General features: G+C 37.8%; 1 protein-coding gene across 6 annotated transcripts in view; it reads right to left on the reverse strand.

Annotated features, from left to right (window-relative positions):
• The window catches only part of CDK14 (cyclin dependent kinase 14), a 320,374-nt gene that overhangs the window by 156,304 nt on the left and 149,811 nt on the right, over positions 1 to 14,259 (reverse strand). For all 6 annotated transcript variants that reach the window (XM_032112533.1, XM_032112560.1, XM_032112568.1 and 3 more), the window contains one exon: positions 11,963 to 12,025. In XM_032112533.1, the coding sequence (XP_031968424.1) occupies positions 11,963 to 12,025 (63 nt within the window). The remainder of the gene's footprint in view (positions 1 to 11,962; positions 12,026 to 14,259) is intronic.

Genomic DNA, 14,259 nt, shown 5'->3' on the forward strand with positions numbered 1-14,259 from the left:
TCCCCCATGCATCATTCTCCCGCATCCTTTCAGACACTTGCTGTGATAGGCTGTGTTAACCTTCACGGGTTTTGTCAGTACAAAGAGTGAATGAACTCCCAGGAGTTTTCTTTGCAGTTATGAAGAACCTATCCTAATGCAGAGACCCTTCCCATTGCCTGAAATATTTTAAGAAATACTTCAGTTTCTACATGGGAACACAAAATTCCCTTCCAAAGCTAAACATGGAGGATTCAAGAGCAGATACGGACTTTGTGCCTCACAGCTCAGAGGACAGTGAAACGTGCTCTCTAGGAAGATGTGGAAACCACACCAAAGATTTGGGAAAAGTCAGGCAGACGAGAATTTCTAATTAACTTGCAACACAAGTATCCTATTTAGTGATTACTGAAGTGAAGAGACACTATAAAAAGGGTTACAAAATCTGATTATAGAAGAGCATAAAGGCTGACATGAAAGAAACAGAAATGTCATGTTACTGAAGTTGAAATGAATTTAATTGCATTTCATTTTTTCCCTGAGTGCAGACACAATACACTCTGTGTTTAGCTATTTAGCCAGGGCACAAAGAGCCATATCAATCACCTTCTTGCCAGGGTTGGGTCTAACAATGTGCTGAGGAAACCTAAGAGTAAAATACTGAAAAACAAAGAATAGCAGGAAAGTCATAAGTAACATGCACATTCCTTTTTGAATTGTGGTTAAAGTGGAATTCATGGTACATAAAAACTATTTTAATAAGAGCAAGAAGCAGAAATGGCTTTCATTACAGCCTGAAAATATCAATTAAATTCTATTAAATTACTTCGAAATAATGTATTTTTTAAAATAAAAAGACGGGCAAAATAACCAGTTTGCTAGGCTAAGTCAATGGCATTTAACTTCAAACATTGTTTTTAAATATGCAAAGAAATTTCAATTATCATGGTAGCTTACAGCACTGTAATCTTTGTAGTAACTCAAGATATATTTATTAAAGTCTTTCACTTGGCTTTAGTGGAAAGAGTCAAGTGATTTGACACGATGTGCTAAAAAAAATGCCCAACAACTTCACAGCTAAACAGAATAAACATCTGCTCCTGAGGACAGCTTTGGAATGTAGTTTTATTCCAAACTTGTAGACATGCTGTACTCATTAAGTACTTCCACAAAAGTTAATTAATTCACTCACACCTCCTTCGAGGAAGATGATGAAAGAGAAGAGGGAAAGAAAACCTTTCTGAATTCATTACAGGGTATTTTGCTGCTTTCTCTTCTTCTCCTCCCCTTTGTTTCCCCAGCTTTCCGGGTGTTTTCATGAGTCTGGGTGAGTGTACAACTTTAAATTTCTGAATTCATTACAGGGTAAACTCAGATATTGTTTTGCTGATTTCTCTTCTTCTCTTCCCCTTTGTTTTTATTTGTCAATATTAAATGTGTAAAGATTTACGTGAACACAAGCCTAACATCTGGCAGCAAAGCATTCTGCAAACCACAGGCCCTGTGTGATTGGTTGGGATGAGAAAACACCAAGGGAGGCCTCTCCATTTCCAGTGGTTCCCCACTCCACATAAAGAAAAGATGAATTTTAAAAAACTATTTCTGATTTCTCACAAAGCACTTCTGCCCTCTCACAGTCAAGTTCCCTCTCCTGATCTTGAGAAAAGCTTTCTCCAAGAAACTCGTTCCCTTTCCAGACTATCTGCATTACCTTCACAAGGACAAAAATGACTCCTAGGTGAGGTACCATCAATCCTTATCCATACACCCACTCTGAAATCAACAAACCCCCTCTCATGGTCATCTCACTTGCTCCTTCCTCCACCTCACTCAATTCCAATCACCATGAAAGCTCAGCCTGGGGCTTTTGCAGGGGGTTTTGAACAAGCAGCTGAACTGCCTTTTTCCAAGGCTCCAGGATGGCAGCCCTGCAGACCAGAGGACAACTCTAAAAGGAGTCAATGGCAAATTCAATATGTATTTCAACAGGTTGGTTATGATGGTAAAAACAACACAGATTTGTAGCTCTTTAGCTTTTATGTTGGCAATTTTAATATTTGCATGGTCATACACAAGGCTGTATAGGTACTGAATAGCCTGCAATAAACAAACTAAGGCATTATTAAGTAAGAAATTGTATGTGTACCGTTTCTAGCTTATTAGTAAAAACAAAGGTTTTGGTAATAAAATAGGCTCACAAAATGTCAAAGGTCATTGTGGTGAGAGTTGAAAAAGACAGAAAACAGGACAGGGATTTGTCCCTAGAAGTCAGGTTTTCAGCAAAGCTTAACATTAGGAAGCTCAAGACTTTATGTTCAGACAAAAAATGTAACACTTGTGTCTTCAACTCTTGCTTATTTATTATAGCCATTAAAAATTACCTTTTTTCCCCTGACTGTTACGCAGCTCTCACTTTAATGAGCAACATATTTTAATGAAGACTTTTCATTGTCAGTGAGAAAAATGCATGCAGGTCAAAGCTAACTCAGGGTTTATGGACTGTGATATTAAAAGAACATTAGCAGTACTTAAAACTTACAAGAGAAAGCCCTCAACTCCACAAAGGGGTTAGTACCTAAATAGTCCTCCAAGTGTAATGCTTGGATAGCCATTTGAACTATATGCAACATTTGACCAAATGCCTGTAGTAGTTATAAAATACTATGTTTTCTGAGAAACTTGTAGCTGTCTGGATGAACAGCCCAGCTTTCCTGGTGTTTTCATGAGTCTGGGTGAGTGTACAACCTCAAGCCTTACATGCAGGCATCCAATGGCTGCCTGGTGGCCCACGTGCTGCAGAATGCTTTACTATCTGCTGGCCTCTGAACAAGCTTATAAGTTAGACACCGACACAAGCCATGCAAAACACATCTAAAGGGTGGGATTGAGAGCAGCTGACACTGTCTGACTTAGGTGCAGAAACCTCTTTCCAGCCTAACGATAAAGGGGAACACATGTACAAGTCACGTGTGTCAAGTACTCAGATGACTCCATACAGTTGCCCTCCATTCCCACAGATGGTAGAGAGTTTCTGGCAAAGGATACTGGGGTAAGTGAAAAGCAGAAATTCACAACGTGCCTGGGGAGATTCTCCAGAAAATGTACCATTTTCACACACTGAGGCACTGAGGACCCCAATGACAGAAAGGATGCTTGCCAAGAGGACAGAATAATGATGCCTGTGGGGGGCTTTTTTAAGTCTCCGTGATGGCACAGAGGGATTTCTAAACTATTTTCTGAGTTTCGCTCCCTTAATTCACGTTGTATTGTGGGAATAGGAGACTTGGCCCTAGATACAGAAGTAGAAAGCTACACAGAACTAGAAAGCTACAAAGAACTTAGTTTGCAGAAGATGCACAAAACTCTTGGTTCTGCTCTCTTGAAAGTGAAAGACTGCAAAAAAAGCTGAGATAATCTGGACAAGGAGATAACATTATTTCAGAAGAAAGCTGAAAGCAAGCCTGAATTAATGTGTCTTTCCTTTAGCAAGCTTGTACTGCTCTATTGGTTACTTTTGAAAAACAATACACAATACCACACAAGTTTTATTATCACCCATCACTGATTACACAAATGCTCCTGCTTGCTCTGTGTATCAAAGCACACTGTCTGGGTATCGCACAATCATCTGAATTCCCAAGTGTGTATTCAGCATCAATCAAATCGTATTCAGTTTTAATAGGCCATCAAATCTAAAAATACCAGAGGAAGAAACCAAACTTGGGACATCCCATCTCAAGCTTGCAACCAGTGAAGTTCTCCCTATCATCCAGAGGATAGTATAGGCTTCTGTAAATTATTTGACTGTTTAAAAAGGCAAAAGGAGGTAATAAATTACTACAGTGCCATCTCACAGCCTTGGAAATAAAAGCAACCAAACACATTACTCAGTTCTGTTTGGGTTAACTAGACCCAAAGACTAGGGAGTTTTAGAACTACTTGTTTTAAAACATTAACATAAGAAAAAACTACCTGGTAATACGTACTATCACAGAAGCAATGAGAAATCTCCCTCTGTGACTTCTGCTAGCATGTCAAAAGCTCATCAAGCACAATCTTTTTTAATCACTCTTGGTTTGCTGTTCATTTCCCTCTTTTCAACCAGGATAATAACCATGAGATAAAATCCAACTTTTCACTTCTAACTATGTCTTGGGGAAATACTGTCCTTTTTAGGTCATAGCTTTGTAGGCTCTGTTGCTTAAATTGTCAGAAGAAGAAGTTCCAGGAACAAAGCATTGACTGGAGACAAATTTGCATCCCTACGAATAAGTAAAATCTGAAAAAACCTATTAGCTGTTTGAATCTGCAGGATTTCCAGGATCATAATCAGTTTTATCTCACTAAAAGGCTTCTCCTATCTGACTTCCCTGGAATCAGCTGAGTTCTCTCCAAAAGAATTTTAAAATAATTCACTCTAAAATGCATTTATAAAGGCTTCTAACTTGCTCCTGCATTCCTTACACAAGTGTCTTACCAAAGGCAATGTCACACAGAAATACATATGATACAGCCACCAGCAATGTGCATCACAGCATTGCTTAAAACAATATATATACAGATTTTTTTCAGTTATTTGCAGCAGAACTGCAAAGAAAAGAGATTGGAATGTGTTCATTTGCTAACTTCCATTCTCTTTGATGCTCTTTTAATCATTTTTTGTCCCCTCTGGGTACTACTACAGTCATTTGCAATGAGGAAGGTGTGCTTAATTAACTGAGTATAAAGACAGTCCCTTATGATCAGTTATAGTCATCTGCTAATGTTCAGTAAGTGGAAGACTCAGGTTTTTTTCTTCTGAATGGCAAAAGTAAGAATAAATTCAGTATAATTGAATCTGCTTTTTTAACTTTCATCAACTCACTTCCATGATAAACTAGGTCAGAGTGGTAATTGTTGCCTCACTGATTTAAAAAATTTTAGTGTTCTCTTTCTCCCTACAATATATATGTTTTCTTGCCATATGTGAATCATGAAGATCATACAGACAATAAATTACAAGTGCACTTATGAAAGTGGCATTCTTCTAGCATGAATTTTAACACACTAATGAAGATTCTGCATTAACTGTTCACAGTTGTGCATATTATCAAATCATTAAGTGACAAGACTGACATGAAGTAGAGTGAAATGCTGATGCCATATTTAATGCCTGATAACTAAAAAGTCTAATTTAAATAATCAATTCTCAATGCCATGTGTAAAAGACGACCTTAATTTGGCATAACATTATTCTGTCTGCTGCACACCTGCTTGTTCACTGAATGAGGAATGAAAAATAGCGACTTCTCAACCACGTTGAACAGCATTGCTTCTTACTTAACATATCTGCTGAAATACACTTTTAATTCAACTTCACATCACCAGCATGACCAATTTTAGTGATTAGAAGTGAGATTTCAAAAGCATGACATTAGTTAGATTTGCTTCCAGTAACAACAGATAAAATTAAAAGGACCACCACGGCAGGTTTTCACCTCAGAGTTAAAGACTGTTTTCTGCAAATCCCAGTGAGTCAATGACATGAAAATTCATCACAGCTGGATCTATTTCCAGATTTTAACTGCCCACTTCCTGTGCACCTAAGTCTATGGCACTCAACCTCCTGGTGGGACACCTCTAGTTACACACAGGTGCTCACAGGCCGCAGCTTTCCCCACATCATGTGACACGTATTTGTCACATGGGGATGCAGGACTGGCCGTGTATCCAATGTATGTCTCCCCACAGAAAAAGGGGGAACGAAAACCTCCTGTCCATGCTACAGATGTTGATACAATCACACAATGGAAAGAAAACAGAAACATGCTAGGGAAGCCTACATTGTTAACACAACTGCAACCTAAAACCCAAAGCATTTTTATCCTACTTTTCAGATACTATGCTTTTCTAACAAGCACATGGGTTTGTATCTTACTAATAATAAATGCAGCTACTGCTTAGCAAGAGCCAGTATGCAGTGCTCTGCTACTGCCAAAGTTCAAGCTGCTTCACTTAAGTGCAGTAAGCCTCACATGGATAGGACACAGGAGCTGCCTAATCCTTGCATGTTCTGAATGCTTCCCACCCCTTTGTGCTTCAGATCATCCTAAAGCTGTAATCAGTTCAGTGATAAATATTCATGCTTACAGAAGAAATCAGATGACAACTACCCTATGGCTTTGACTCAGATTATTAGTTTTCACATTAGTGATTAAACACCAAAATTACTCATCTGACAAAAACAGATTCAACTTTAAAAACTGCAACCATTAGTTAAGGACAATGTTCACAGTGCTGCAGTACAGAGAGGAATACATGAATACCATAAATGACTAAGTGCCAGAGATTTCAGATAATATCAGATAACAATCAGTGTATTTCAATATTTTCAATACAATATGGTAGAGAACAGCATTAAATCCTTGGTTTAATAAATCCAATATTTTTATAATATCGGGGTTTTTTTTAATTGTATAGTTGCTACAAAGTTGACTGACCTCTTCTTGAGCATTCAGCACCGAAAAATGTTGCAGCATCCCATTATGTCTCACTAATATCTATTTCATTCCTTTTTAAATATTTTTTTAAAGTTTTAAGACAAACTAATTACATTTTTTTTGGTGAAACATAAGCATTTTTTACAGAGATTATTGGGCTACCCTAGGGAAACTTAGTACCCAAATTCCAATCCACATTTTTCCATATAGCCTGACTCAGTATTACAGTGATAAAACGCATTTTGAAAGGTTGTGGCAGGAGTAGGGCTTAGTTAGTTGAGGTTTTGCTTCAAAAATATCCACCCATTATGCACAAAAGACTGCTGTGCCCTGCTTCCTAGGAGAAAGGAAGGCTCAAAAGTGAGAGCTGAAGTCTTGAAAGCTCCTGGGAGAAGGCTAAATATTCTTGTTCCCTGCATGCAAAGCTCAACAAGAGGGTCTGCCTGTTTCTTATCACTTTTTAGCCCTAGGAAGAAAAAAGGTGCCCAGGGAGAAGAACAAATCAGTGCAGCAATATTAGATAGAATAAGAACAAACTGGAAGTTCCTTCCCCCTCTGGTCACAGCAGACTACAGCAGGCTTCCAAGTTGCCTGAAGTGAGAGATTTTGAGAGTGATTAAGAGACAGGGACAGCTTTTCTCTGGTTGACAACCCATTGTCATTCAGGCTGGTGTTGCATGGATTAAGGAACAGTGGGTCAGAGGCAAGTGCCTTTTTATATTGCCAAAGATGGGGTTTTTTCTGTCAAATGCTCACGCAAATCAATATTACCTCTAACGCTGCAAGTAGAAGAAAAAAGGCAGAGAGAAAAAAAAATTCAGGATGCTTTTCTCAAAAGTCTACAGCTATCTCAAGGCTGCACCACTAATTAAGAAGCAAATCAGCTTTCATTAATAGATTTATTTTTAAGGCAGGGATGCAAACAAGCAATGCAGGCATGACAGATGCAAGTCTTTGCTCCACTTATTCTACCAGTAATAGGAGTTACAGTAAACAAACTCAACTAGAAAATAAATGCATCAAGGCATAAAGATGAATTTGTGTGCATTACTGGGAATGTAATAACATGGAATAAAAGTTAAAATAAAGGTGATGCTTCAAAGATTAGAAGAAGCTAAGAACAGTTACATTTTCACAGGACATGCTGAAATGCACAAATAAAAAGATACTTAAAAATTAAATTATGAATTTACAAAATGAGAGCCATTTATGGACAGCTGCAAACAAAGGCTCAGGAGAACCAAGAAGGTAAGACAAAAGACTGGTGGAAATAGTCCTGTACCAGATGGAAAGGGACATAAATCAGAATGAAGATCATAACAAAAAAAAAAAAAATCACTGGTAGGGTCAACTAGTTGCTCTGACCCATTAGAGTTCCTCCTGTAGGAAGCAATCCAGATGTTCCAGTTGAGCATGGACTATCTCTAAAGGCTGCAACAGCTGTAGGGAAGAATGCCGGGAGTATGGATTTCAGTCTTGGCCAGGAGGAACAGCATGGGGAGAGTCAGGAGCAAATCTTGTACCTCAGTTTGCCACAGCACATTTTGCATCTTGGCAAGTCCCACAGGACACACATATAAATCAATTCGTATTTCCAGTCATGGACAAGGCTGCAGCAGTAGCTTCCAGCAGAAACATAATTATATGTGGGGCCATGTATTTAAGATTTATTGCTTGGCTTCAGTTGTGGAAAAACTGAGAAAGACATCTCTAAAACCAGACAAGAGAAGATGAGGCCATGCCTACTACACAGGGACTTATTAACTGATTACCTTTCCTCTCAACATCTCTAACTATAACACCATACACAGTATATTAGTATACAGTTATAAATAAGTGGTAGGCATGCAAGTTTGTCAGCTACCAAAGGTGTAAATAATTGTGTATTTGGAGCTAATGTATTTTGCAGAATATATGGACTGAAATAACTGCTTTATGCCAATTTCCCTTCCAGCTGATGAAGATGTTTCAGGTACCTAACCACGTTTATGTCATCAGGATAACTGGTTTAACATTATCAGGGATAGGCATTTTTAAAACAACAGCTTCACACACAAATTCCTTGAAGGGAATTTAAAGCCTGATGTTATTTGTAAGACTTGTGCCTCCATCCATGAATTAGAAAATCCTGAAATCATTATGTGTCAATACATAAAATTATAAATACATACCAATAAAAATGCTAAACCTAATACTTTGGGAAGCAATATTGTTTTATTCGCCTAAGCATATTGTCCCCTGACTTCTACAACTGTCAGCTGAGACATTCTTCTTTATACTTCCACATCTTATAACATCCTGCTTAGTCTTTATCTAAAATAGTTAAGTGACAGCGAATAGCCTATTTAAAACCACAAAGAAAGGCAGTGTCAAACACAACACCTGAGGGCACAGCAATATGTGTGTCCATCAAAGTAATTTGGATTTTTATTCTATTTACAATTCTTCATTTAAAAGCAAGCCTGAGGGAACAAGCATTGTCTTTAGCTTGCAAATACGGAGAAAACTCAGAAATATAATTAGGCTGAAGATACTCTATAGAAACTAAGATGTAAGTAAATAATGTTTTTCCTTCTGCCTTCCTATAAAATACTGTTTTACAAGAACTACTGTACATATTCTTTGGAAAAAGAAAGATGTGTGATTATTTGGGTTTGTATTTATAATAACTGGCAACAAGCCAGAAAGGAATATCCATCAATAGGCAATACTTTCCTCAAGAACAAAATTAAATGGCAGGGGGTCTTTTGTCATACTGAGAGAGCATCAATGGCTTAATCCCACAGGTTAGCCCCAGAGAGCCAAGACTAATTTATTGCTACTGGAATATAATTGCTCAACTGGAAGCTTTTTAAGTGGATTTAGGGATCACATAACCACTGATTCTGAACAAACACTGTCCAAAAGTCTGACTAAAAGTGAAATTACTGAAGAGCCTCTAGAAAGGAGGGGCTGGCAGCAAGAGAAGGCTAATTAATATGGCTCAGCTCAACCCTTAGAAATCAGCTGTGGATCCAAACAGACAACTTTGTCCAGAAGCTAAAACCAAAACAGGTGGCAAAGTCTCAGATCCCCACGTGTATAATTCAACAAACTGAGTACAGCACAACAAAGCATTAAAATGAAATGGTTATGAAACAACCATCTTACATCCTCTGAAACAAAAGAGCAGAACAGGCTTTTAGTTTGGCATGCTGATGAAGGTCTGGGAATTTTTAGCATATGTGACTAGGTTTCTGTCCTCCCAGCTAAAGAAATCACTCTCTTGGGATATTTTTCACTCAGCTTTGAGAGCAGGTATTGCACTGAAAATCCCAAGCAGGCTGATTCACTCACTAAAATGGTAGGACCTCAAATTGTCATGCCTGGTTTTAATAATTACTGTGCAGTTAAGGCTAGCCTTTGCTGCCAGCCTGGCAAGAGAATCTACCAAATATATATAACTGATTTTCATCAATATTATTTAAGAGGAAAAAAAGTTAATTGTTCAACGGGATTGCTCATGTTTCATCTGTGGATTGAAGTTTCATCTGCTCCAACTTCCAAATTTTTTTTCATACTCCTCTCCCCCCCCCCGCCCCATCCCCGCTGAGTTTACTTTTATAAATAATCCATTGGGACTTTAAAAAATTTGAACCAGCAGTACATCAGGATTCTATACTTAGCTACTCAAATAAATATTTCTAATGTGTCTATAAGCATCAAAAATGTTGCTAAGCACTGTTAGATGGTACAGATAGCCACAGGAATACATGCAGCAAAATCTAAAAGGGAAATGCTGCTGCTGCAGTTCCCTCTGAGGCTCCTGTTTTAAGAGACAGGTTTCTCAGAATTTGGAGGAATGATGCACTAGCAAGCCCAGCTATCTGTCTATATCCATCCTGCTCAAAGACAAGCTCACTGGGCCCTGATATGATGAAATAAAAGTACAGCTATGTGAATTATGGCATCTTTTTTAGCAGGGAACAATTACAGCCACATCAACTACTGCATATCAGAACTTGAGCTACACAGCACTGCAGCCTTGGAGTAAGACTTACAAATCTGAAGCAGCACAAAGAACTTTCAAAGCCAGTCTTCATTTAATCCAAAACTCAGAGAAATGAATGTAAAAGTATCCACACGGGGAAATGAAACACAGCCCCCTGGTTTTAACAAGCACATTCAACACCTGAAACTCTGCTTAGGAAACTGAGCAGTGAAGAATGCTCAGAAGTTTTAGGGGTTGAAAAGCAGGTCCTACCTCACCCCCTTTACTGCCACACTCACGGAGCCCTGTGAAGCTGGTAATGGGAGGAGACCCTGTCCATGCTAGTGAAATGTCTCAGTGACAGACATTACAGGGATACTATCTTGCAGCATACACACCATGTGTTTTCAAAAATAACTTCTGTTTTTTTTTTTTTTTGCCAAATATATGCACTAAGGAGGAATTTTCCTTGGTTTTGCAGATGGCAGTAATTCTAATCTAAATTCATATGTTGTAGATGCCACTTTTCATTCAAAGAACACAGAAAATTAATGAAGCTACATGATGTGCAACAATGATCAGCTACTGGAGAAGAAAAAAATACAGCCTCCTTTTAAAATAATTTTTTTTTTTTAAAACCAAACAGGCCTTCTGACTTTTCCAGAAAAGAGACAGAGTTTTCATGAACTTCTGCATTTCAGTAAGTTAAATACTGGAATAAAGTTCTCAGTATGACAAGTGAAGACTTAAACACTTCCAAAGTAGAACAACAATGGGAAAGATGTCAAAGTGCAAGACAAGTGTAACAAATATCATCTGAGTTATCTATACACACACGACACATTCTGCATGTCTGGTTGGCTTCCATTTGATGCTAAAATCATTTGGCTGACTTCCCAAATAGTAACTGGATCAAGTCTCTACTCATCTATCTTTCCATCAAATCCCTAATAAACTCTCTCTTTCTTGCGTGATGATTCTCAGTACCTACCTTAGAAGGAAAAAAATTTCCGAAGTGAGATCAGCTATAAAAATGCTGATCTGATCCACGCAAGCAAGCAAAAAGGTTAGGGAAGATTTTATATGTCCATATAAAAAGCAGTACAATTCAGCTAATACAATTAATTACACTTCCCTTAAACTTGGTGAACCCACACTGACTTACCTAACTGCAGATCTAGCACTGACAGCCTAAAGCATATTTACCCTGGGGTTTTAGGGCAGTATTGTCTTAAGAGCAAGTGTTCGAATGGAGGGGAGGGATTACCAACACTGTTAACAGCATTCACTAATATATTTTGGCTCTGAGTCAATTTTAAAAATTTCAGAAGTTCTGTTGTGGGTATGCTCAAATACTCAAATACTTGAATTTGTAATTAGTTTTAAAGAAAACAAATACTTAAAAATACAGTTCATATGCCAGTCATTTTCCCTTTAGCTAGCAATCAGTTTCTATGAAACAACTGGCATGACATTTTTTGCAAAGTTACTGCTACTGCATTTGCCTTGAATGTGTGCTCTTTTTGACTCTTACCTTCACATTCTCTGGATGAAGCCCTCCAGGGTGTTTGTCCATGTACTGACATAAATCAGTGTGCTAAAAGAAAGTCAGATGGAGAAAACTGTATTAATATCTGTATGACTGCAGCAGTAAATACTCCTCTACTTAGGAGTGGACAGAAAAATGGAAAATAAGATTTTTTTTTTCAGCCACACGTGCAAACACACACACGTACGTTTACACTAATTTTATTTAACAGCTTTGATAACTGATATGAATATTCAACAAATGCAAATTAGTATTTTTTCTAACACCCTGCATTTGGTAGAATAATTACCTGAATTTTAATATAATTCTAAAACTTGTAAGTACAGTATCACCATCAACACCACAAAGATTATATCTAGACAGAAGACGAAGAACCTAAAGGGAGAATCTCACATTCAGCTCTCATTGTTCACATTAAAACATTGCCTTTTAAATATAATTTTATAGTGATTCTCGATTAAGATGGCGTAAAGGTTTAGAAAATAAAGCTGAAAGGCACTGCATATCAGAGTACTGAATGATACTTTCCAGCTCAAAAAGAAGCACATATTAAGGACATGTACAGCCATTAAATACAGATACTTTAGGAAAGAGCTTCATGGAAAATTCAAATCTAAGTTTTCACTTAATTTTCTATATTCACTTCATTCTCCTATATTTCCAGCAAAAATAGCAAAAAATCTCTTCAGAAAAAAAAAAAAGAAGGCTTACAATGTATAGATGAGTGTTATTTTTAATATATAAATATTTATAGCTTTTACTATGGAAACACTTTTCTCTGAATTCTTCTCTTACATTTCTACACGTCAGCAGCATGGTTTCAGTCAAGTGGCATATTGCTTCTCTGATGTGCTTGCACAACTCAGCTTCTGGAATTATGTTCAAAATAAAAAAGCAAAAATATGCACTTGATTAACCAGCAAATACTCAGAGACAGACGCTGCCTTCCACATCTGGTTTCTGAACACATCTGGTAAAAATCACCCAACATTCCTTGAAAAGCTACTTGGCAATACCTGCCTCACATACACAACAGCCCAACTAAATACAGGGAGTTTTCAAAGTGAGAGTTTTGGACAAAAGTTGCCTTCCACATAGCAGAATGGTCTCTCTGAGCAACATTTCCCAAACCAGGAGGCATTCTTTAGTTCTCTTTTGCAGATTTATAGAGATACATCGGAGAGTTCACACCCAAGACACAAATTTTTTTCTAGCCACAATCATCTGAAAATCGCTTCTGAAATCACAAACTACAAAAACACACTGTGCATGTAGAATTAACATTGCAAAGACATAAGATGCACAGGATGATTAGGCTCTGCACTAGCAAAACTATTTTCAGGAATTCCTACATGGCTTCAAGAGAGTGAGAGCCCTGACTGCAGGAAATTGCTTGAATCCCAAAATGAACAGCATGTGTATCACAAGGGCAGAGGGCACACTCAAACAGGGAAACCACACTAAATACAACAAAACAGAGATTATTCCAAAATGCAAGATACAGCCAGAAACTCTTCAATTTATAGTTTACAAATTAGAATGCATTTACAGAGAAAATTTAAAGATAAATTTAAAATATTCTACCAGTGAATTGTTAGTATCAAAGAAGTGCATTTTGCATAAAGACTCTTAAGTTTAAAGACTTATTCCTCATTTCTGTAACATCTTTAGCCTTAATGTACATATTCCTCTTCCATTCTCCCAGTTAGTTTTCTGGGTCTGCATAAATAAACCATGCCACAAATGTACCAGTCACCCTTCAGTATGCATCACCACATTGTACATTTTTGTCTTGTTTACTGTATCAACACCAAGAAAACACGCTTAAACAAGGTTGTTGGCTAACCTTGTTTGTTTTGATAAACTAACAGTACTAATCCCAGCACAAGAGTCTGCCTTAACATCAGCTGAAACACCATTACTACAAGTGATGTCTAGTGTCAAATAAGAAATTTGTGGGAATCCACTCATTTTAATGGGTTATCTGTTATTGAAGAGAAATGTCAGTCTTTGAATAGTGCTAGCACCTGCAGTACTCAAGGGAAGTTTAAAAAAAAGCAGGACATTTCACTTTAGAAAGCCCATTAGGGTGGCCAGGGAAGCACTGTCCCATCCTCAGATGCAGCCATCGCAGCCCCTGAGCACGGCACTCTCCCTCGCGTGGGCTGGCTCAAGGAATGATCATTTCCCCCCAGCTCAGTCTTTCAGCCTTTGTGAGCGACAGATAACCTGGTAGGTGGGAAGTTTATTGCCTCCTTCGTCTTCTATTGATTTCTACAATT

Source organism: Corvus moneduloides, chromosome 1 (assembly GCF_009650955.1).
Source record: "Corvus moneduloides isolate bCorMon1 chromosome 1, bCorMon1.pri, whole genome shotgun sequence".
Lineage (NCBI taxonomy): Eukaryota > Metazoa > Chordata > Aves > Passeriformes > Corvidae > Corvus > Corvus moneduloides.